Raw genomic sequence first — 25987 nt, 5'->3', positions numbered from 1 at the left:
GCATTATGTGCGCTCTTCCCAGGGGAGAGTGCAAACAATTTACTAACCCATATTTCTTGATTTTCTTTTCTTCTCATTTCAGATACGTGAATGCGGAGGACTATGTCAGATTCGGTTGACTGCGACGATGACCAGCTTTTTTTTTTATTTCAGTAAAATGGTTAAAGAGGGCTGTGGGGGAGTGTTGTTTTTAAATAAAATTTTTTTTTTCAATGTGTCGTATTTTTTATAATTGAATTTTCAGGGTTAGTAGTGGAAGCTGTCTTATAGATGGAATCCATTACTAAGCCTGGGCTTAGTGTTAGCCCCAAAATCAGCTAACGCTAACCTCTAATTATTACCCCGGTACCCACCGCCACAGGGGTGCCAGGAAGAGCCGGTACCAACAGGCCCGGAACGTCAAAAATGGCGCTCCTGAGCCTAAGCGGTAACAGGCCGGCGTTATTTAGGCTGGGGAGGGCCAGTAACAATGGTCCTCGCCCACCCTGGTAACGTCAGGGTGTTGCTGCTTGGTTGGTATCTGGCTGATACTGAAAATAGGGGACAGTTTTTTTTTTTTTTTTTTTAAATAAAAAAAAAAAAGTGTGGTCCCCCCATTTTTTCAGTATCAGCCAGATGCCAACCAAGCAGCAACAGCCTGACGTTACCAGGGTGGGCGAGGACCATTGTTACTGGCCCTCCCCAGCCTAAATAATGCCAGCATGTTACAGCCTAGGCCCGGGAGTGCCATTTTTGATGCTCCGGGCCTGTTGGTATCAGCTCTTCCCGATACCCCTGTGGCGGTGGGTACTGGGGTAATAATTAAGGGTTAGCACTAGCTGTTTTGGGGGCTAACACTAAGCCCTGACTTTGTAATGGATTCAGTCAATAAGACACCTTCCACTACTAAGCCTGAAAACTCAATTATAAAAAATACGACACATTGAAAAAAAAATGTATTTAAAAAAAACACTCCCCCCCCCCCCACAGCCCTCGTTAACCATTTTATTGAAGAACGCTGTTCATTGTCGCAATCCACCAAATCTGACATAGTCCTCCACATTCACGTATCTAAATTTCGAAGAAAAAAAACAATAAAAAGTTTAGTACATTTTTTTGTTTCCACCTACAAGCAAAAACGCAAGAAAAACTGACAAAACGCAGGAAAAAGCTGGGACAGTTTTTCTGGTGTTTTTGCTGATGGACGAAAAACCTCAATGGAACAAAATCCCTACGTCCACTTTTCCTGTGAGGTAAAGAAGGAGGGCACGGTAGAGCGAGGAGGGGGGATTCTATATTTGCAAAAGATTTATCAAAGGAGTGTACAACCTTAGTAAATTCTGAGCAAGAGTGTAAATTAGACAAGCAGTGTAAAGGGATAGATCTGTGTCTACAATAGACAAATAATGATAAATCTCCCCCATATTCCATATGTGGATGTAAAGTGCTCTGCTGGCAAACCTACAATGCTCAGAAGAGAAGGAGCGCCATTGGGCTTTTGGAGAGAAAATTTGTCCGGAATTGAAGGCCACGCGTGTTTCAAAGCCCCCATAGTGCCAGAACAATGGACCCCCCCCCACATGTGACCCCATTTGGAAACTACACCCCTCACATAATGTAATAAGGGGTACAGTTAGCATTTACGCCCCACAGGTGTCTGATTTTTGGAGCAGTGGTCCGTGAAAATGAAAATTGTAATTTTTCATTTGCACAGCCCACTGTTCCAAAGATCTGTCAAACTCCAGTGGGGTGTAAATGCTCACTGGACCCCTTTTTAAATTCTGTGAGGGGTGTAGTTTCCAAAATGGGGTCACATGGGGGGGGGGCTCCCGACTTCTATTCCAACCATATTTCTCTCCAAAAGCTCATTGGCGCTCCTTCTCTTCTGAGCATTGTAGTTCGCCAGCAGAGCACTTGATGTCCACACATGGGGTATTTCCATACTCAGAAGAAATGGGGTTACAAATTTGGGGGGCAATTTCTCCTATTACCCCTTGTAAAAATTTGAGGAAAACCAGCATTTTTGTGTTTTTTTCTTTCATTTACACATCCGACTTTAATGAAAAGTCATCAAAAACCTGTGAGGTGTTAAGAGGTGTACCCCTTGTTAGGTTCCTTGAGGGGTGTAGTTTCCAAAATAGCATGCCATAAAATTTTTTTTTTTTTTTTTTTGCTGTTCTGGCATAATAGGGGCTTCCTAAATGTGACATGCCCCCCCATAAACCATTTCAGAAAAACTCACTCTCCAAAATCCCATTGTCACTTCTTCCCTTCTGAGCCCTCTAGTGCAGCCACAGAGTACTTGACATACACATATGAGGTATTTCCTTACTCGAGAGAAATTGGGTTACACATTTTGGGGGGATTTTTTTCCTATTACCCCTTGTAAAAATTCAAAAACTGGGTCTACAAGGACATGCGAGAGTAAAAAATGAAGACTGAATTTTCTCCTTCACTTTGCTGCTTTTGCTGTGAAACACCTAAAGGGTTAACGAACTTACTGAATGTCATTTTGAATACTTTGAGGGGTGCAGTTTTATAATTGGGTCATTTGTGGGGTATTTCTAATATGAAGGCCCCTCAAATCCACTTCAAAACTGAACTGGTCCCTGAAAAATTCTGATTTAGAAAATGTTTTGAGAAATTGGAAAATTGCTGCTGAACTTTGAAGCCCTCTGATGTCTTCCAAAAGTAAAAACATGTCAATATAAAGTAGACATAGTGTATATGTGAATCAATATATAATTTATTTGGGATGTCCATTTTCCTTATAAGCAGAGAGCTTCAAAGTAAAAAAATAAAATGCTAAATTTGCAAGTAAATGATGCAAGTGTCAACGAAAATTTACCATTGACATAAAGTAGAATATGTCACGAAAAAATAATCTCGGAATCAGAATATAATGTGAAAGCATCCCAGAGTTATTAATGCTTAAAATGACTGGTCAGATTTGCAAAAAAAAAGACTGCATCCTTAAAGGGGTTCTCTGGTGCCTAGACATCTTATCCCCTATCCAAAGGATAGGGGAGAAGATGCCTGATCCCGGGAGTCCTGCTGCTGGGGACCCCCGTGATCTTGCACGCGGCACCCAGTTTGTAATCAGTCCCCGGAGCGTGTTCGCTCCAGGTCTGATTACTGTCAATCACGGGGCCGGCGGCGTGTGACCTCACGCTCCGCCCCTCAATGCAAGCCTATGGGGGGGGGGACGTGACAGCTATCACGCCCCCTCCCGTAGGCTTGCATTGAGGGGCGGAGCGTGACGTCACACGCTGTCGGCCCTGTGGTCGCCGGTAATCAGACCCGGAGCGAACACGCTCCGGGGACTGATTACAAACAGGGTGCCGCGTGCAAGATCACGGGGGTCCCCAGCAGCGGGACTCCCGAGATCAGGCATCTTATCCCCTATCCTTTGGATAAGGGATAAGATGTCTAAGCACTGGAGTACCCCTTTAAGGGGTTAATGGAGGCGAAAGGAGAGTATAGACGATACTGCCTGACGAAGAATTCAGTTTGTCTTTTCTGAATTGGCTTCAGCTTCAAATTCACTCACTTTTTCCTTATTTACTGAACTTACTGGAGAAGTGCTGTTGAGATAGTCTATACTAGACATGTGCCATTCCTTTCGTAAGATTCTTTTATGTCCGAATTGTTCATATTTCGTACATTCGGATTGATCCGAATGTATGAAATATTTACAACCGTATGAATCCGAATTCATAACAAAACAAATTGAACATGCCTACGAAATTGTGAAAAACAATAAAAAAAAATTTTTTTATGAAATTTTTTTTCGTTTAGAAGCAGGGGACCATTATGGGGAGCGGGTGCAGGGAAAAGAAGAGAGCCGCGGAGATCAGAACATTGGAGGACAGGTAAGACAATGTATAATTTTGTGATTTATTAATATGTGATGTAATGTTGAATGAATGCTGCATGAATGATTGTGTTTGATCAATGTGTTTGACGGGTGATTTATGTATAACATGTCATGTTGGTTATTTTTATTGTATTATGTAGATATTTATAGTAAAATGTGATTTTAATATATACTTATTGTTAATACATTCATTTTTATGTGTTTATTTTTTTTGAACATGTAAAATGTTAGATACGTGTTTTACACTTGCGCTAACCCAGTGTTTCTGTTTCCCAACGAACCAGGGTGCCTCCAGCATGCTGGGAGTTGTAGTTTTGCAACAGCTGGAGGCACCCTGGTTAGTTGGGAAACACTGCACTAACCTATTTATTTTTTTATTTTTTAAATTTCCCTCTCCCTTTATTGAACTGGATCAGTAGGTTAATGAAATGGATAGTTAATTGCCGAGCGACAAATTTTTATTGACAAAACCAGACATAATTTGATAATTGCCCTTTAGAACATTTGTGGTTTTAGCAATAAAAATATTTTCCACGGCAATTAACTGCATTTCATTAACCTACTGACCATTCAGTGAAGGGAGAGGGAAATTAAAAAAAGAAATAACAGAAATAGGTTAGAGCAGTGTTTCCCAATGAACCATGGTGTCTCCTGCTGTTGCAAAACTACAACTCCCAGCATGCCTGGAAAGCCTTTGGCTGTCAGGGAATGCTGGGTGTTGTAGTTTTGCAATAGCTGGAGGCACCCTAGTTCATTGGGAAACAGAAACACTGAGTTAGCGCAAGTCTCTAACATATTTTACATGTTCCAAAAAATACATATTACATAGAAATGTATTAAAGAAGTATACCGTTATATTAAAATCACATACTTTACAATAAATATCTACATAAAAAAAAAATATAATAAAAATAACCAACCTGACACATTATACATAAATCACTCGTCAATCAAACACATCAATCATTCAAGCAGCATTCATTCATTCAACATTACATTATGTATTTAATAAATCACGAAATTAAACATTATCTTACCTGTCTTCCAATGTTCCGATCTCTGCGGCTCCCTTCTTTTCCTGCACCCGCTCCTGATAAAGGTCCCCTGCTTCTAAATAAAAAAAGAATTTTGTTACCAAAAAAAATAAAAATTTGTTTCTCACAATTCCCCTGGCAAAAGGGCAAAAAAGAACAAAAAAAAAAAAAAGTAACAAAACTAGTTAAACAAAAAATTCATACGATACTCTGAATACCAAATGTATCTGAAAAAACAAACCCCAAAAAATTACCGAACTGAAAATTTTACCGGAACGTAAAAAATATAACGAAATGAAAATTTCCCTCGTGCACATGTCTAATCTATACCAGTATTTCCTAACCAGGGTGCCCCCGGCTGTTGCAAAACTAAAACTCCCAGCATGCCCAGACAGCCAAAAGTACCCTGGGAAACACTGGTCTACACTCCCCTTTTGCCTCCATTATTCTACCGTATTGGGTAGACCAGCCACTGAGCCAACTAAACTCCTGCTAAGATGTTAACAGTATCCCCGGTAAGAGACTATCCTTGTAGAACGCACCTCCTATTTTTCTTTCCTTCTACAGGATCTGGAACTTGTTTGTTTCACATGTGTATTTTAGGAGTATTTTCATTTGCATGCATGTCTTTAAGTTTGTTTAAAGCATTTTTGTGTAGTTTTTGAGCATTCCTTTATTTATTTTTTTTTTTTTTTAAGAATGCAGCCCAATACAATATGCTCAGAATACACAGAAATTGCTTTAGGTTTGTAAAAATTATACATTAGGGAAGTAAAGTAAGGTGTACAGTGGTCCCTCAACATACGATGGTAATCCGTTCCAAACGGACCATCGTTTGTTGAAACCATCGTATGTTGAGGGATCCGTGCAATGTAAAGTATAGGACAGTGGTCTACAACCTGCGGACCTCCAGATGTTGCAAAACTACAACATTGTAGTTTTGCAACATCTGGAGGTCCGCAGGTTGTAGATCACTGTTAGAGGAAGTTGTACTCACCTGTCCCCGCCGCTCTGGACCGTCACCGCTGCCCGGGATGTCACTGTCCATCGCTGTCGCCGTGTCCCCGAGGTGTCCCACCACTCTGGACCATCACCGCTCGTCACCACTGCCCGGGATGTCGCCGCGTTCCCGAGGTGTCCCCGACGCTCCGGCAAGGCCTCTGCTTCCCCGGCATCCGCGCTCTCCGTCGCTGCCATCACGTCGCTATGCACGCCGCTCCTTTTGTATGACGGGACAGCGTGCGCAGCGACGTGATGACGTCGATGGAGAGTGCCGACGATGCAGAGGATCCTGAAGAGGACGCGCCGGAGCCCCTTGGACAGGTAAGTGGCCATCACCGGAGCTCACGGGGCACCGTAAACGGCTATCCGGTGGCAGCTGAAGCAGTCAGCGCTGTCGGATAGCCATTTATGCGATGGCCCCGACATAAAAAAGCATCGTATGTTGATGCTGCCTTCAACATGCGATGGCCTCTGAGAGGCCATCGCATGTTGAAATTATCGCATGTCGGGGCCATCGTAGGTCGAGGGGTCACTGTATTTTGAAGTGTAATGGGCAAACACACTTGTGGTAACTGACTTATAAGCCAAGCATTCTGTAAATCTAGACTCTAGCCAAGATTTTTTCACTGCTTCGGGCCGACTTAAATCCGTGTGACATCCCCATTGTAAAAGTGACTGCACTTGCAGCAGCCCTTTGGTGGGGACTCCTAGGCACACATCATGGGCTGGTGATTAAATAGAGTAGGTTGTTTATTTATTTATTTTTTTGCTTTTTGCCTAGACTTTTATTCTTAAATACTTTTGGATTTAATACTGCAAGAATAAAATAAATTCAAAAAGTCCTCAGAATAAAAAACAAAATTTACAAATAATGCTTCACTTGGTATACAAGCATCTATGGGCAAAACGCCCTTGTAGCAACTAAAACCTAAGATTGTGCCAAACAAGTATGTTTAACGTTGAAGGATCAGGAATTCCGGCAGCTAGAAATGATTGGCTTCCATCATCACAGAGCACATGACGATGGTGTTGCAGCAGTATATTTCATGTAGGGCTCACTGTAACATTGGCGGCTGATGTATGAAACACAAGCTTTAAGGTCTTCAGGTTTCCACACCTTTCTATATAAAATGGCCACAACACTCGCAGGTATAAACTGAATAATGATCACGGTGATGCAGGCTCCAGCGATAATAAGGTCTGAACAGATTTTCCATGTAGTCTGTTATGGAAATATAATTTATGGGAGGTTCTTTGTCCATAGATCATCCATTCATAATTACAACCATTTTCAACCATTGTCAGGTTTCAGAGATGAGGCGCGTGGTCGGCACTGGTTTCATGGTTTTTACACTGTGTTTTCCATCCCTGTCATGAGACACACCGGTTTCGATCAGGCTATCCTTGGATCCGGTCCGTTTCTGAAATTAAAGATGGAATAATTATGTAAATCTCATCTTATAATAATAGAGAAACAAACTAAAAATCTATATTTTAATCCATAAAAACATTAATTAATCTACAGTTTAAATAATTCACTAACCTGCGAAGGTCCAGTGGTACAATGGATATCTGAGGCTCGTGTCACAGTCAAAGGAGGCACAAGATCAGTTTTTACACTGTTGAAATACATAGACATTATTATCTGGTGCAAAACAAAAACTTAAATGGGCACTGTCATTAATATTATTCGCATATGATACAGCAGGTAAAATAAATAAGGTTTGTAATTTATTCGCTGTGAAAATGTTTTTGTTTTTGGCACTTTCATGGCCTTATAAATCTGGCTAATAGGGGGTCTCCCTTCTGGTCCAGACCGCATTCTGTCTGCTCAAAGCACAGACTTTGATCTCCTAGCAGGAGACCAAACTCAGAAAGTGCGCTCTGACCATAGGCAGTGAATAGCACTCGCTCTCCCTGTTTTATCTCTGTTTCATACAGGAGACCAAAATCTGTGCTTTTGGGAAGACAAAATGCGGTCTGGAACAGAAGGAATACTTATAGATTTATAATGCCATGAACGTGACATAAAAATATTATTATTTACATGAAGTAAATGACAAATCTTATTTAACCTGCTGTATCATATGCAAAAAAATTATTTTAATGAAATGACAGTGCCCCTTTAAAGGGGTAGGCAACCTTTAAGTTTTTTTTTTATATACATTACTGCAGTGATTATGAACTTATTACTTACACATACTGCAGGGCTTCTCTGTGGTCCCATCCTTTTTCATCACAGAGCTCTGCTCCCACTCGGTCTTCAGTCCCTGCATGCAGCTGGGACTGCTCATCATCCATACATGGCTGCATATGGAGGATACCTAAACTGTCACCTCCACTGCAGTACACTGCATTCAAGCAAGTGCTGTGGAGCTGTATCATCACATGCTCCCCCATAGGGAGTCATGTATGAACGATAAGTCATCTGGCTGCATGCAGGCACCGAAGACAGAGCGGGAGCGGAGCTGCAGACATTATGTGCTGGGATCACACCACGCTTTTGCAATACAGTTCCCGTATCAGGTTTTTGATGAAAAACAGATTCCTCAAAACCGGGCTAAACTGTATCAAAACGTGTGTACAAATTTTAACCCATATACGGTTTGAAAAATGACTTCTGGTTGCATCCGTTTTTAAGAAAAAAAAGTATAAGTTTTTAACTTTTCACTCCATTTTGAATAAAGTTTCACTTGTTTGATTGAAATTCCAAGAAAAAAACTTTCGGTGTCAAAAACCGTATGGTGAAAACCGTACGGAACCGTACGCACATATACGCACACACAGTTCTGTACGGTTCCCACTGACTTCCATGTAACAAAAAAACATATGCAGTTTCCATACGGTTTTTCACCCGGAACAAAAACCGTGGTAGGCTACGGTTTTGGGTACAGGGACAAAACCGTACAGGATGCAAAACGTACACAACCGGATGCATCGTTTGGCATACGGTTTTCAATGGAAAGTCAATGCATATGGTTTTCAATACGGTTCCGTACGGTTTTCACATTGGAAACATATATGGGAACTGAATTTCATAAACGTGGTGTAAACCCAGCCTCAGACTGGGTTTGCATTCAATGTCAATGGGACCATTCAGCTTTCGTTGTTGTCTGTTGTGCAATGGACTGTCCAGAGCCGTTGTTTGTCGCTAGAATGCACTGCGACGGAGCTCACTGAACAGAGCTCAACCCTAATGTGAACCCGGCCTAAGTAATATGTTTATAATCACATTGATTTATTGAAAAACTTGTTAAAGGTGGCCAACGCCTTTAATATTAAGTAAAAAATGTATATCCACACTATTCTGTGTAAGTCTAAATTTACTACAGAGATTACATATCACAGCTAGGTTTTTTTTTGCCACGGATATATGAGATTTGTGGAAGCATTTGACAGTGTATTGTGCTGTACAAGCATGTAAACCACCAGTTTTAACAAATTCCTCCTACTGTTTTTAGATTCTATGAATAGGAATGAACTAATGACCTATTCAGAATATGTATTTTCCGAGGGTTCATGTTCATAGGGCTTTTTGTATCGACTCAGGGACCACTGTCCCTATGCGACTGTACATCTCTATGGGACAGAAATATATACAGTTTTGTGCTGGTCACTGTTCTCTATGGTTGCTGTTTTTAGAACTTACTTAACTTCAGACAGAACTGATCTTTCACCATCAGAGCACTGAGATCTCCGGTACTGGCGGAAGCTTCGGGGGGAGTGAGAGTGTCTGATACGTATGGGGTCACCTTGAGTCCTGGACAAAACCAAAATGATATTACAGGTTACATGGGGTAGAAATGCATGTTACTACAAACTAGGGCTAGTTTACAAAAGAAAGGTCAAGCTTAAAGGAAAGACTGATATTTATGGTGGATGTGCTGCAAAATTTCTGCATGAAGATCCTTTTCATGCATCCAAGTGGTGTTTCTGCAGCAGGTGCTTGTATGTCTGCAAGCACCATTCCAATAAATAAGGGAGCTGCAGAAAGGTATGCACTTGAGTTCACATGTAGCTGTCATGGCATGGCAGAAAACCACGCCAACATAAAGTGTTACCCCAAATCAATGTGGTTTTTAAATAGATTGTTAATAGCTGCATGGTTTTGTAAGTTAATCAGTTTTACCCACTAAACCAGTGAGCATTAACAATATATTTAACTACAGTGCCAACTTATGTTCAATAGTAAAAACTACAGATTCTAAAAACCCTCACAACACATTCAAGGGTTAAAGTGGTGTGCCATGATCAGAAGAAAATTGACTAAATGGAGGAAATGGCATAAAATAACAAATTAACCTGTACACCATACATTTGCGATGACATCACTCCAGTAGTTCCAGATGGTGGCTTTGCTGCTGTAATGATGCACCTATCTGCCCATGTGATCACTGCAGCGGCTCAATGGCTTGGGGTTCTTGTGTCATAAATCACTGATGCCCGTGATTGGCTTCGGCAGTTACATGCCTATATGGTCAAATCAAGTGAACAGAAACCAGCAGGGGTTAGCAGAGCAGCAACACTAGAGAGGCAGCACAATCGTCAGGTAAGTATAGGTTGTTTTGTTATTTTATGCCATTTCCCCCATTGGGGGGGTCCAAGTGCTGGGGCCCCCACGATCTCCTGTATGGAGCCCCGGCTCTTCCCCCAGTGCGGCACGTCATGCCTGAAGCAGGGGCCACCACCTTCATATAGCTCTATGGGAGAGCCGAAGATAGCTGAATGGCTCTCCCATAGAGCTATATGGAGGGGGGCATATAAAATAAACAATAAAGCAATTTTACAATTAGTGTTGATTAAAAATCTGCAGAAAAAAAGTGTCTCCATGGTAACAGACTAAGTACCAAGCCTGTATGTAGTCTGATCCTGCAGTCTAGTGTTATGGCGTGCTCTCATCTTCAGGTTTTTTAGGAAATATGTAAAGCCAACGTCAGATGCATATCATACATGGAAGATAAGTAATACGTCAGTTTATAAATCCAATTGTGGCATTGGTTTCAAAAACTGCATAAAAAAATGTAGGAACACACCCTCTCTTCTATCTATTCAAGCGGGAATTACTCATCTACTCCCTTTTCTTGCTAGTCTAGACAGTAAAAGGGGGAGTTGAGGAGAGTAATCCATCACTGCAGGGTCAAACTTCCTGAGGAAGCTCAGCATTGAGCGAAACAAAAGTTGGGGGCTCATGCATTGCACAGCGCTGTGTACTGTCCCTGCTCCTAGTGGTGCTGAGCTGTGCCCGCAGCTATACAGCCGTGGATACAGCTCAGGCTGGACAGGATTTATACACTGTATATCTCCTGTCCAGCAAAAACATACAGTAACCAGTATGGATTGCAGCTTAATTGGAACCTCTTGCTCGGCAGAGCACTATGCACCAGACCAGCAATGAAAAAGCTAAGTTGCGCTGCTGTGTAGCTTTTGTCAACATACAGTAAAGTAGCGATATTTATAGATCACTGTTTTGTTGTAACCCTCTTGCTGGGCTAAGCCCCATGAATGGGCCAGGCAAGAAAGAGTTAACAAGCACTGCTGAGTGGCAGTAATTAACTCCTTTTTGGATATACAATATAAAGCCATCTATATAGATGGCTATATTCTGTATACAGCAAGCAGAAGATCACTTACCCACCTCCATTCCTTGTCCAGCCTGGTCCTGTGTAGCCCGGCCCCTAGTGATGACATCACTATAGGCGGAGTGGTACTGGAAGATGGCAGACAGGAATGGGGGTGGTAAATCAGGCTCTGTTTTAGCATGCCTATTTTAAAGGCAAGGTAAAAATGTATAACGTAAACAAACCCTTTATGGCAGCGTTTCCCAAACAGGGAGCCTCCAGCTGTTGCAAAACTACAACTTCCAGCATTCCCAGACAGCCTTTGTCTTTCTTGGATTGCTAGTTGTTGTAATTTAGCAACAGCTGGAGGCTCCCTGTTTGGGAAACACTATTTATGCACTTCATGGGTGCTCTCCCAAGGAGATAGCCCCCAAAAGGTACTAACCCATTTATTGTGTTTTTTCTATTCTTCTCATTTCAGGTACGTGTATACAGGGGACTACTATGGATTTGATGACTATGACGATGACCATCTGTTTGGTTATTTTTTTGTGGGGGTATTTTTTGTAATAATATATATATATATATATATATATATATATATACATATATATATTTTTTTTTAACATGTTGTGTATTTTTTAAATTTGCTTTACAGGCTTAGTAGTGGAAGTCAATTAATAACCCGAGGGTTAGCCCCAAATACAGCTAACTCCCAATGATAACCTGGGTACCCACCTCCACAGGAGTACTGGGAAGAGCCGATGCCAACAGGCACGGAGCTTCAAAAATGGCACTCCTGGGACTAGGCAAAAACAGGTTGGTGTTAATTAGGCAGGGGAGGGCCAATAACAATATACCTCGCCCACCCTGGTTACAAGCTGTTGCTGCTCGGTATCTAGCTGATCTATCTGTTTTCATTATAAGCCAGATACCAACCAAACAGCAACAGCCGGACGTTACCAGGGCATCGACCAATGTTATTGGCCATCCCCAGCCTACATAACGCAAGCCTGTTACCGCCTAGGCCCAGGAGCACCATTTGTAATGCTTTGGGCCTGTGTGTACTGGCTCTTCCTGGCCCCCCTGTGGCAGTGGGTACCAACGTAATAATAAGTGGTTGGCGATAGCTGTTTTTGGGGCTAATGCTAAGCTACGGCTTAGTAATGGACTCTTCTATGAGACAGCTTCCTGTACTAAGCCTGTACAGTAAATTTACAAAAACACAACACACGTTAAAAACTATTTTTATTACAAAAAAAACATTGTCAGAATCGTCAAATCTGATTTCTCTTCTCATTCTCTTATCAGAAATGAGAAGAAAAGAAAAACAAAAATTGGGAAATACTGCTTTATGCATGTACTAACCTAACAGGAAGCCCCCAGCTGTTGCTAAAATACAACCCTCAGCATTATATAAAAAGACATGCTTAATACACACAATGTGAACAGAGCCTAACTTACCACCTCTGTTCCTGTCTGTTATCTTCCTGTGTAGCTTCCCCTCTTGTAACTAGAGGTGGGGCTACACAGGAGGTGGACAGTCCAGAAACAGAGGTGGGTAAGTAATCCTCTACTCACTATATACAGTATACAACCATATATATATAGTTGGCTTTAAACTGTATAATCCCCAAGGAGCCTTACTGTATAACCCTCAGCAGCGCTAGTCAAGCAAGGCTTACAGTTAAACAGCAATCTATATAGATTGCTACTTTACTGTATGTTTACAAAAGAGTTAAGTTTCTCTGCACAAGCCCTGCTGGGCCCGCTCATAGTGCTCAGCGCAGGAAGAGGTTACAGTAAAACAGCGATCTTTACAGATCACTGGTTTACTGTATGATCTTGCTGGGCAGGAGATAAATAATGTATAACTTCTGCACACCTCAGCCCCACTAGAATCAGGGAGAGTATACAGCGCTGCGCTATGCAGTGCTGTATACTGTTCAGCCAACGGAGGTAAGTAGTGATGTTTGGCATACCCAACTTACCTCCGTAGATGCTGCCACTATGGTGTTTTTGAGGCAAAAAACCTGATAGTCTTAGAGTGCTGCTTTTTGCAAACTGTCAAGTTATCCCCAAAAACAAGGGGGGGGGGGGGTAAACGCTAAACCCAAAAATGTAAAGAACGTTTGTAGTTTATTAATTCCCTATTGACTTTTCAGGAAAAAATAAATAAATAAATTGTGCGACAGTTATGTCGTTTTTTTTATGGCAATTTTGTGGAAATGAGCCTTACTGTGTTCTATAGTGTCCCTCCCAACACTACACCCGCCTTGACTAGACCTGAAGTTGCCCATATAACAATATGTCTACTTGTGCATTCTGCAGTTTCATATAAAGAGACAGATTTTCGCTCTTGTATTGTTGCTTTAAGAAGCCTTCAGCCGGCAGCGCGGGTGCATCTAAGGTTAATTAACTTACTCTATCTTCATGTACGGAATTTCCTTTAATTGTTCTTCAGATAAGCCTGAGGGGTCGACCAGTTCCTTCCTGCAAATGAACAATTTCCAGATCTGAATATTCGGGTAATTACATATAAATGCAGCTATTGCACGCCTGATAATTGTGACTGTAATGTAGAGACTAATTGAAGGATGAAGCCATAAGTATAAAGCATTACAGCATCTGTTATACCAATATTTTCTTATGATATTGCTAGCTTTACTATGGCTTATTTTACACTGCCTTTTTTGCATTTTTGGGAGGGGCATACATCGGAGGAGACAAAGACAGGGACATTAACAGTAGAAGGGAGACCCACCCGTAGAGCACCATTGAGGTCTAAAAGGGTACTTTTGGACACATTAACTTTAAAACCAGATGACCCACCAAAATCCTGCAATAAGAGAAAAAAACCCTGTCCAGGTCAGCCAAGGGATAGGATAAAAAAAAAGTAATAGATCATCTGCAAACAGTACGGACTTTAGCTCCGTGGACCACACCTTTATACCCGACACAGCTAGATTAGATTGAAGAAAACAAGAAAGGGGTTCTATGGCCAGGTTAAACAGTAGGGGGGACAGTGGGCATTCCTGTTGGGTACCCCCCTGAGGAGAGAAGGGAGCCGACAGGAACGCTGGCAGAGAAATTCTAGATAATGGGTTGAAGAAAAGAGTCCGGAGGTAGGATAGAAAAGCACCAGAAAAGCCCATTTTAGATAGGACAGCCCAGAGCCACTCCCATCGCACGCTGTTGAATGCTTTTTCAGCTTCAATGGAAAGGACAGCAGGTAAAAGGTGCTTGTCCGGGTGCATGTGAATATCATCAAGGACAGTGCGGACATTAGTAACAGCAGACCGGCCCTTGACAAAGCCAACCTGAGCGGGAGAAATCAAGCGGGGAAGGAGCCGGGCCAGACGGTAAGCCATGATTTTGGAAATTAGTTTCAGATCAACATTGACCAACGAGACCGGGCGGAAGCCATCCGGAATAGAATGGCCTTTGCTCAGTTTAGAGAGAATACGGATATAAGCTGTCTTCATCATTGACGGTATAGACGCTCCTGAGAGAAATGAATTATACAATGCCAATAAAATAGGGACAATGTCAGGTAGTAATAGTTTGTAAAAATCACCAGAGAAGCCGTCAGGCCCCGGCGCCTTCCCCGAGGAGGAATTCTTGATAGCTCCTCAGTTGTAATGTCTACATTAAGACCAAAACGGTCATCATCTGATAAAATAGGTAGGTCAACTGCAAATAACCAATCAATAGAGGGGGGAACATTAGGGGTGGAGGAAGAGTAAAGAGAGGAAAAGTAGTCACGCAGGATGTCAACAATCTTATGAGGATGAGAATGACCCACTCCGGAGAGATCTTTCATTTATAGCTATATGGATAGGCGGAAAGGGCCCCTTTTGCGAACCTAGCCAAAAGCCTTCCAGATTTATTTCCATAACAAAACAATAAGGCATCAAAATGTGATTTGTGTAAATTCTCCCTCCTCTCCAGCCAGGCCTAATAATGGATCCTCACCTGTTTCCATCCAGCCCTTGGAATAGAGGGAATAGGCCTTCCTCAATTGATCCCCTTTTTCAGACAAATATTTCATTATTTTCCATTTGGAAGAGGTGACATAAGCCAAAATTCGCCCCCTAAGTGCCGCCTTGGCCACCTCCCAATATAAAGAGGGGTTCTGAACATGGTCCATCCACCACCCTCTGAGTAGATCCCTGAACTTCTCCTCTCTAGCCAGCCCCATTGGGAACTTCCATATATAGTCAGAACCCTTGGGGACCATGTCCATAAGCCGTAAGATTGCAGGGGCATGATTGGATATCACAAGATCTTCAATGCAGTGATGAGAGATATGTCCCGATAAAGGGGGAGAAGTAAAGAAGTTGTCTATCCTGGACCATGAGTCCTGAGAGTGGGAATAATGCAAATACTCTCTGGAGTCAGGGTGTAAGAGTCTCCACGAATCCACCAGACCGACCTGCGTGGCCCAATGAACCAGACAAAGATCACGCCTTCTAGGTAGGGCAGAGAAAAGTCTGTTAAATCTTCAATCTTCATCACTGCATTAAAATCTCCACCAATTATCACGGAAAAAGCCACAGAGTTCTGGACCTGAAAAGCCAAGGAGTCAAAAAAAGAAGCGTTATCATCGTTCGTTTGGACCATAAGCAGAGAAGAGAATAAGGGGAGAACCGTTTCAGGTGACGAAGAATCATATTATGTTTGTGAGGTGACCTAAGACCCATTACATTCCACAAGATAAGTGTCATATCTCCTTCCAACTTCACTTCTTCCCAGTACTGCGAGATCCCATACATAGAAAAAGGACAATAACTCCATCTAATATAAAGGAAACAGCCCCTCTTCCAGCTACCCCTATTTAAAATGAAAATACAGGATGAATAAAACTACAGAGGCCTAACAATAACCCCCCATCACTGCAAAAGGCAAATTAACCCAATAACCTCTCATTCATTCAACTGGGAAAGACTTTTTTTTTTTTTTTTTTTAAATAAACAGTTTCCCCTCTGCAACAGATACCAGTGTAACAGGGTCCCCAAAGAGCTCAAAAAGGACAGTAGGAAAAAAGTGCACAGTATAATAGCAATGAAACGAGAGGGCAAATAACTTTTTTTTTTTTGTTGTCAAATTGCATTTGTCAATATACCCCTGGTATATTTAGGTAACATTATCTCCCTCATAACAAGGAAACCCCCCCTACCTAAGCACTCCTATGCTCCCCCCCCCATCCCCCAGGTCAAGAAATGGCATACTCCAGGTTAATAAAGAGTGGCTATACTGCTAATCCCCCCGCCCACCAAGGTAAACAGTACACCTAACTATCAAACCCCGAACATGGAACTCTGCATGAAAGTATCGCATAGAACTCAAGTCCTGTCAGCATCACTGGAGAGCATCTTCAAGGCCATAGAAGGCAACGGGCTAGGCGCCAGCAGCAGAGCCTCAGGAAACGGAGAAGAGCAGGAGAAACCAATTAGCAGGAAAGTGTCTCTGAGGACCATCAATCATCTAGTGGCATTATGGAGCATTGTCGCTGTTCCTTTGGAGAGGCCATAATCCAGGTAGACAGGTGCGTATTCTCCAAGTCCCGGGGTAGAAGACTGTGGAAGTGTGGTGCTCCGCATGGGGGAACGAGTCACCTCATCAGCAACCGTGCGGGGAGAGCAAAGCGCCGTGGAATGATATAGTGCCAGCTTCTCATTTGCCTCCTCTGGCCATGTGAACTTGGACATACAACCATCAGGATGGTAGACCCTAAGGACAGCACGATACACCAGGCCAAAACGTATCTGTTTCCTATGTAAGGTAGTGCAGATCGTGGAAAACAACTTGCGGTGGTGAGATACTTCGGCCTGAAAAGTCCCCAAAAATAAGGCCATCTCTCTTTTGGTGTAAAGCCCAAAGTAGAGCAACTTTATCTGTAAAGTCTAGGTATTTTACAATAACTTGCCTTGGTCTAGTGCAGGTCATCAGGGCAGGCGGTGTTCCAGGTTCTGGAGCGGGATGGAGGTCCGGACCTAAGTGATGGGCACGTTCGACACGGCAGCGGTGGGGGAGGCCCAGTAGTTGAGGTAGAATCTGTTCGCACAGCCTGTGGAGGTCTCATGCCGGGATCGATTCAGGGACCCCAACCACCCGCAAGTTGTTTCTGCAGGATCTGTTCTCGAGATCCTCCACTTTATCCTAGAGATGCTTGTTGTCAGCTTCCAGAGCGGGGGTTAACTGCACCTGAGGCCTCCTCCAGGGTCTGGAGTCCGCTGCCATGTTCTGCCACCGTCTGGCCCTGTTTCTGTACGTTCGCCTGCAGCTGCTATAATGTGGACTGCAAAGTGGTGGTGAGAGCAGCCTGAACACTTCGGGTGATTCTGCTTTCCACTGCAGTTGCCAATCTATCATAGTCCAGGGAGAATAGGTCCCTATCATCGCCTCCATCTGAGCACTCACGGTCAGAAAAGGTAGGGGAGGGAGTGCGGCTGGAGGTCCGGGAGCCGGCCTTTCACTTGGAGGTCTGTTCAGAGCCCTGAGAGTGTTTGCGGTGGCCCTTTCTGAGCTAATATCTCAATATCTGAGCAAATAATGTAAAAAATTTTTGGGATCCAATCGATCCTTATTTGTAGAGAGATGGTGAATGACGGTGGAGTACATACAATCCATCATGTGTGAATAAGGTACCATAGAACTGCTTGGCTATGGTGAAGATGCATGGAAGTAGAACAGTGGTCATGCCACTACATTCATTTCTAGGTGGCAAACTGAAATGGTGGAACTCTGACCCCCCCCCCCCCCCCCTTTACAGAAAATTAGCAAATAGAACAAGGAGTGATCAATACCAAGACTATTGTGGGGCTTGCTGGTTACAGTGCTTATATAAGCAGGAACCGCAGGAACATATCAATTATTATGTTTTTTTAATATGTTTTGAACATTATCACCACTAGAACTATTGGTTTTAGTCAGTATGAACAAACAACAAAAACAAAGGAAAAGCTATGAAAAATGGATTGTAAGGAGCAGTAGGACACGTGAAAATAGGGCTGTAGGAATGATACTTGGTACAAAGAGGACTGTGATCAATGACATACATGTTCATGACAGTGAGTAATGAGGGTGTAAGGGTGCTTTCATGTATGCTGTTTTGATGCAGTTTTTGAAGCAAATGTTCCGCAGATAGGAGATGTATATAGGAAAACTCCTACCATTTGCTCTTGTTTTGGCTTCTAAAAACAATGCATAAAAAAACTGCAGTAAAATGGCAAAATGTGAAAGCGCACATGTTGTAGGAGGGACATTTCTGTAAATAAGTATCCATTTACATCTGATTTAATATAAGGGCAAAACTAGATGGGCCATGAGGTCTTTTTCTACCATCTTTTATATTATTATCAGAATGTATTTTATAGTAAAACAAAATCATTTTACATGTTTAAAACATTTTCTTTAACAGTGAAACCTTACTGAATGTGTTTCCACAATGCTTCTTTTGCTTGGACATCTGGGCTTCTCCTGACAAAAAGAAAAAGTGCTGATCAGTCAAAGCATTGCAGTACCTAGGTTCAGTATACAGACTAATGGCAAATCTGTTCTATGCTCGCAGTCAGCATCTCAATAGCGCAGAGATTTACATTCATTATACACCTCTTTTTAGTGGTAACCAAAACTTCTGGTAATAACCCTGGACCATAATTCAGGTTGAAAAATTAGTGAAACGTTGGGGGGTTTTAAATATCAACAGTTAGGTCTCTTATAACTAATTTTGCGGACTGCAGCCGCAATTTACGTATTAGTGGCATGTAGTTACATGCTTTAAGAATCACTGAGCACATTATAGAAAGACAACCTGTTGGGTTTTTAACATTAGGCACATTAATAAAAGTTATGTTTTACTTTCAAATTAGGTTTCAGTGGATGGTAAATTCAGAGTACTAATGACCACTTATGTGGTCAGTTGTAAATAAAGTTGTGAATCAATTTACCCTCCATCCATAGGTCCTTTGTGTTAATAGAATTGCTGATTTTGGTCAATTCTGGCGCTCAGTTTTTTCTTTGTTTAAGCTTTTCACAGTGCTGGATCAATAACTTTTATTTTAATAGTATGAACATTTACGCATATGGCTAATAGCAGCCAGCATCCATTGTTTATGAAGCGATCTTTGCTCTCTACACTCTGTGGTTACAATCTGATTGCAGAAAGTAAGGGGTTTCTATCAGGTCCAGAGGTTTCTCCTGATCTGTAGCAGGAGCCTGTCTTTCATGCTGACAGCCAAGCTCCCACAATCCCAGTATGCACCAGCTTATTCTGACTGTGCCATAAATAGGCCCATCAGTGACTACCTTCAAAGGGTATTTTGGTGGTTACTAAATTGTTTATATAAAGTAGTAATAGGTGCCTAAGCACTAAGAGCCCTAGATAGTCTTATTTGATATAATCTTGTTCGTTAGCCACTAGACGGTAACAACCACTGAGAACTCTCACTTTATATCATTCAATCTGTTAGCTTATAGGGTATGAATTTTTTTTTCATTTAACAATTTGGTGTGCATCTGCTTTTTATTACAATGACACATATAGGAGATCAATAATTACATTTGCTTTTGTGATAGTGAAGAACAACTAGAACTAAGAGAACAAAGCTCAGCCCTCAGGGCTACTCATAATTCCCTCTCTGTAGCCCTAATTCCATGTAGAGTCATTTACTAGTCTATCTGAAGATAATCGCTATTTACAGCTTATGTATCATTGAGCGTTAGACCATGCGGGATCACTGATCAGATCAATGAAAGTTCAATTAGGTGTACTAGTAATTTTAATCATTAGTGGTAACCAAGCTGTAAAGTTATACTTAAACATACGATCGAGACCGATGCCTTGACCTTCGGGAATTAGGGTCACCCTGGTTCTTCTCCTTTTGTCTTCTTAAAACGGCTTCCCACTGTGGAGCAGAATCCACCATGTCATTTTCCTGCCGTATCCTGCAATAAATAAATTCTTTAGGCGAGTGTAAGTGCAATCATGTGACTAATGCTTTTGCTACTATGTAATTTTGCCGCTGTGCTTGTTTTAGAGAAAATTACTCAGGAGGTCTGAAGACACTAAAGTCTAGCTTGTCAAATCCAAAGGGGGATTTTAGCCTCAATAACAAGGAAACAGCAAAAATTCTAAAAACATCTTTGAGCCTTGGGTTTATATGCCAAAAGATGGTATATACGTAGCATATTTCCTTTGTGTATGCAATGTTTTTAACCCCTTAATGACACAGCCCATTTGACCTTAAGGACACTTAAGGACAATTTTATTTTTGCGTATTTCGTTTTTTCCTCCCAGTCTTCTAAAATCGATAACTCTTTTATATTTCCATTCACAGACCCATATGAGGGCTCGTTTTTTGCATGCCTAGTTGTACTTTGTAATGACATCACTCAGTTTATCCTAAAATGTATGGTAAACCCCCAAAAATATTTTTTGTGTAAGGAAATTTAAACGAAAATCCTAATTTTACTAATTTTGGGAGGTTTCGTTTTCACGCTGTACACTTTACGGTAAAAATTATATCTTTTCTTTATTCTCTGGGTCAATACGATTAAAATGATACCCATGGTTACATAAATTTCTATTATTGTACTGTTCAGGAACTGTCCAGAGCAGAAGAAAATACCCATAGCAAACATATGCTGCTCTGGACAGTTCAGAGAGCACTGTGGACAAGAGAAAAAAGAAATTCAAAAAGAAAAATAATTTCCTCTGTAGCATACAGCTGCTTAAAAGTACTGAAAAAATTTGATTTTTAAATAGAAGTAGTTTACAAATCTGTTTAACTTTCTGGCACCAGTTCATTGAAAAAAATAAATAAAAATAAAATAAAACATTTTCCACCGGAATACCCCTTTAAGGACTCAGCGTTTTTCAGTTTTTACATTCATGTTTTTTCCTCCTTACCTTTTAAAAATCATAACCCTTTCAATTTTCCACCTAAACAACCATATGATGGCTTATTTTTTGCACCAACAATTCTACTTTGTAATGACATCAGTCATTTAACCCAAAAATCTACGGCGAAACCCCCCCAAAAAAATTAAATCATTGTTCGACAAAATTGAAAACAAAACAACTCAATTTTGTAAATTTTTAGGGCTTCAGTTTCTACTCAGTACATTTGGTAAAAATGACACCCTATCTTTATTCTGTAGGTTCATATGGTTAAAATGATACCCTACTTATATAGGTTTGATTTTGTCGGACTTCTGTGAATAAATCATAACTACATGCACGAAAATTAATACGTTTAAAAATGTCCTATTCTGACCCCTATAACTTTTTTATTTTTCCGCATATGGGAATGTATGAGGGCTCATATTTTGCACCTTGATCTGAAGTTTTTATCGGTGCCATTTTTGTTTTGATTGAACTTTTTGATCGCTTTTAAAAATTTTTGTATGGTATAAAAAGTGACCAAAAATACGCTATTTTGGACTTTTGAATTTTTTTACGTACACGCCATTGACCGTGCGGTTTAATTAATGATATATTTTTATAGTTCGGACATTTACACACGCAGCGATTCAGATTCTTATTAGGGAAGGGGCTAAATCACATTTATTAACACTTTATTTTCAGTGTTATCGCCGCTCGACTGCTCCTGCCTGGATCTCAGGCATGGAGCTGTCATTCGGAGATTGGACTTGCGGGAGGCAGGCAGGGATCTTCCTCGCATCCTGCAAGCTGTTCGGGATGCCGTGATTTCACCACGGCGGTTCCGAACAGCACCACTGAGCTGTCGGGAAGCTTTCCCTTTCAACTTCAAAGTTGATCGCCGCGTCTGAAGGGTTAATACCGGGCATCACCGCGATTGGTAATGTCCGGTTTTAGCCACGCGTCCCGGCCATTGATGGCCCCTGGGACCGACCCGATATGACACGGGAGCCGGCACAGGACGTAAATTAACGTCCTGCATCGTTAAGGAGTTAAGTGCCACACATGCCGTGATCTGTATTGATCACGGCATCTTAGGGTTATTGGCAGACATGTCTGCCATTACCTGTGGGTCCGCGGCTGCTGACAGCCACCGGGACATGCCGGGAATGAAGCAAGTGCAGCTCCTGCGCTCTCGTCACAGCTGCGCCGTAAACGTACGGCGCTGTGCGCTAAGTGACGGTATGCAGCGCCGTACATTTGTGGCGCATGTCCTTAAGGGGTTAAATTTTATATCAGAATTACAAACTGCAACAACGTTTATTATTGTCCATGTTGCGCCAGTATACTGCCAGCAGAATGAAACATGAAAAATATACAACTGCTATTTGTAACTGTAATTAGCTGAAACAATTGGAACAAAAGACAATTTTGACTGTGAATTTTGGGTCACATGACCAACACTTGCATTGTTTTCTGTGGATCACATTGCATCACAGCTGAGGTAACTAAATGGTGTTGCACTCCAACCCAAAAGTGGCAGTGATCACAACCCAACAGCAGCAACCACTTGTGGGTCACAATGAAACCCCATTAAGATTTTAGGGGTGACACAGCATGAAACGCCCCCCTCCCATAGACTTGCATTGAGGTGCGGGGTGTGACGTCACATGGAGGCGGAGTCGTGACGTCACGATCTTCCGTCCCGGTTGTCAAGATGGACTCAGCCTGAGGACCTCCAGCGGTTCCGGAAGCTGCTACAGGTGGGTGCTGCATGGTAGATCCAGGGGGTCCCCAGTAGCGGGACCCCGGCAATCTGACATCTTATCCCCTATCCTTTGGATAGGGGATAAGATGTCTAGGGGCGGAGCACCCCTTTAAGACAGCTATTAGCAGTGACCCCAGCCGGCACTCCTTATCAGTAGATGTACACGATTGGTCATTAAAGGGTTAATCAATTGATATATTTGATTCAACTTCCTTTTACACATTTTTATAGCGCCAGCATACACCACAGCGTTGTGCAGAGATTGTCATCACTGATCTTGCACTCTCCTTCCATTAGGAATCACAATCTACATTCCTCAGCATATTTTTGGGAGTATGGGTGGAAACTCATAAAGATACATAAAGATTCCATGCAGATGTTGGATAAACACCACAGCCCTGCATAGCAACAGGGCTAACCACTGGGCCACTGTGGTACCAATATCGTGCACACAACCTTTTTGGGGTCCAGTATCCAGACATCAGCAAGAACATGAAACAAAAGTGACATGGCCCAGCAGGAATTATTCCCAGGGACAAGCAATCCAGCAATCTATAATGACATTAATGTATCCAATTGCACATTTCAGTTCACACAACTCCAACACAGAATGACAACCTTCTGCTGTGACCATGAAAGATTAAAGAGAATTCAGACACTGTGCCAAAATACAACCGGCTTCTTACTTTCTGCCTTTTCTCTGGGGCTGTATTATTCTGTGGATTAAAGGAGACGTCAAAGAAAGAAACAGAAATACATTGGAATCAACCTTTCAAGGTTGTGGTCCAAACTATTCACCTAAATTATCTGTGGATCAAGGGAATGCGGCTGAACAGCAATACCAGACAAAAGTGGATCATTTCTTCAAAGCTTTTTTTCTTTCTTTTCTTAGTCAGCCCCTTTGAGAAAACTTAAACAGGAATTTTAGGGCCTGTCTTTCTAAGCCTGGTCTTTACTATCATTCGTTATCATTTATGAATTTTCTTAAGTGCGAACAATCTTGATTCATCTATCTAAGAGCATGCTAAGACTTTGTTCACACTTTTTAATTAAGGTTTTTAATTGCAATTACTGAAAAAAAAAATTTGAAGCCCCTGTCTCTCTATTATATGTGTTCTTCATTTATGATCTGTTCCTGTATTCAGTCATTTCAATAAAAAACCTACCTCACACTTCCGAAACCAATGAAACACATAACTGGTTGTTCCTCTCATTTGCAGGTTGCTTCTTTAACCTCATAGTCATGTGGTTTTAAGCAACTAAATTATTTCCTGGTTGTTTTTATTAGGGATCGACCGATTATCGGTATGGCCGATATTATCGGCCGATAATCACGATTTTGGGCATTATCGGTATCGGCAATTACCTTGCCGATAAGCCGATAATGCCCCGCCCCCCGCACCGCCCCCACCACACCGCGAACGCCCCCCCTCCGCCCCGCCGCACCGCGACCGCCCCCTCGTAGTGCTGGGCGATATACCGGTATGGATTTTTGCCCATACCGCTATACCAGACGGGCCCCTCCCCCACCCTCTGAGTCAATAAAAAAAAATTAAACTTACCCGTAATGGGGGTGGTCCGGGCCATCCATCCTTCCTTCCTGTAGTGTCCGGCGGCATTCCGGGTGGAGGGTGAACCGGTCCGGGCTGTCCTTTTCCGGGGGTCATCTTCTCCACTCCGGGCAGGCTCCGGCCTAGTACACTGCATAGACGCCGCTACGCCGTGACGTCGGGTGCGTCGCTGCTCACAGGCGTCACTGCGCAGTGTCGTCTATGCAGCGTACTAGGCCGGAGCCTGCCCGAAGTGGAGAAGATGACCCCCGGAGAAGAAGGACAGCCCGGACCAGTTCAACCTCCACCCAGAATGCCGCCGGACACTACAGGAAGGGAGGATGGATGGCCCGGACCACCCTGACAGGTAGGGGGAGAGAAGCGGGTGGTGGTGGCGGCGGCGGCCTATGGCACCGCAAAAGCCACTGCAGTGCATTGATTTAAAGCGCCCGCTTTAAATCAATGCTCTGCAGCGGTGTCGAGGGGGGATAAATAGCCGATAACTTATACCGGAATATTGGTATAAGTTATCGGCTATCGGCCCTAACCTCCACAGATTATCGGTATCGGCCCTAAAAAAAACGATATCGGTCGATCCCTAGTTTTTATGTATCTTTTGAGAGATTACCTCTGTAGAGCCAGGAAAATAGCAACAAATAGCAGTCAAAGACAAGGACATGGGAGTATGGTTCAAAAAGGCCTCATCCTGTTTTATTTTTTAGCAAACAAACAAATACAGCCTTCACACTTAGGCATAAACACACAAAATAAATCTTGCTTGTCCAGCGCTAACTATACAGAAATTCTGGTTTATACAGGTGGTTTACTACCAGCCATCCAGCAAAGTAGACAAGAAATGTGTTACTGACACCAGTCACAATGTCCCCTTTTTGAGGCGGCAGCCTTCAGGGTCATCAGAGGGTCGGGTTCCTCACAGTCTCAGCTTTCAGACTAAGCCCAGTAATAAGCTGTCTTCAGCACCTGTGCTGATCTAGGCCACAGTGAAAACCTGCACTGGCCCAAGAAGGGAATGTAAGACTCTACTACTAACCTGCCTTTCATCTCATATAAATCCAGGCCTAAAAACCGGACATACTTAAGTCCTTAAAGGAAAACCGTCATCTTAGCGGTACTGGCTGGTAGTGCGGGGGACGCTGATCAGTTTGATACTTACCGTGCTCACATCCACCACGCCGTTCGGCCCTAATCTTCTATTTTCAGGATATGCTAATGAGGTGCTAACTGGCACGGGCCAGGCTAACTGGCACTCTGACGTCAGTGCCGCCGGCCGAGGCGCCGCCCAGCTCATCAATATTCCTCCCCTCTCTCTTCA

General features: G+C 42.5%; 1 protein-coding gene across 2 annotated transcripts in view; it reads right to left on the bottom strand.

The window, feature by feature from the left end:
* Nucleotides 1–6662: 6662 nt before the first annotated feature.
* The window catches only part of EPB41L4A (erythrocyte membrane protein band 4.1 like 4A), a 298574-nt gene continuing 279249 nt past the window's right edge, over nucleotides 6663–25987 (bottom strand). For both annotated transcript variants that reach the window (XM_056537472.1, XM_056537473.1), the window contains 6 exons: nucleotides 20280–20399; nucleotides 18885–18932; nucleotides 13875–13943; nucleotides 9542–9652; nucleotides 7436–7511; nucleotides 6663–7313 (listed from right to left, as the gene is read on the bottom strand). In XM_056537472.1, coding sequence (XP_056393447.1) covers nucleotides 7194–7313; nucleotides 7436–7511; nucleotides 9542–9652; nucleotides 13875–13943; nucleotides 18885–18932; nucleotides 20280–20399 — 544 coding nt within the window. In that variant the 3' untranslated portion in view covers nucleotides 6663–7193. The remainder of the gene's footprint in view (nucleotides 7314–7435; nucleotides 7512–9541; nucleotides 9653–13874; nucleotides 13944–18884; nucleotides 18933–20279; nucleotides 20400–25987) is intronic.

This window comes from Hyla sarda, chromosome 1 (genome assembly GCF_029499605.1).
Source record: "Hyla sarda isolate aHylSar1 chromosome 1, aHylSar1.hap1, whole genome shotgun sequence".
NCBI classification, from domain to species: domain Eukaryota; kingdom Metazoa; phylum Chordata; class Amphibia; order Anura; family Hylidae; genus Hyla; species Hyla sarda.
The sequence above is the reverse complement of the archived record's forward strand: the minus strand, read 5'-3'. Positions and strand labels throughout refer to the sequence as shown.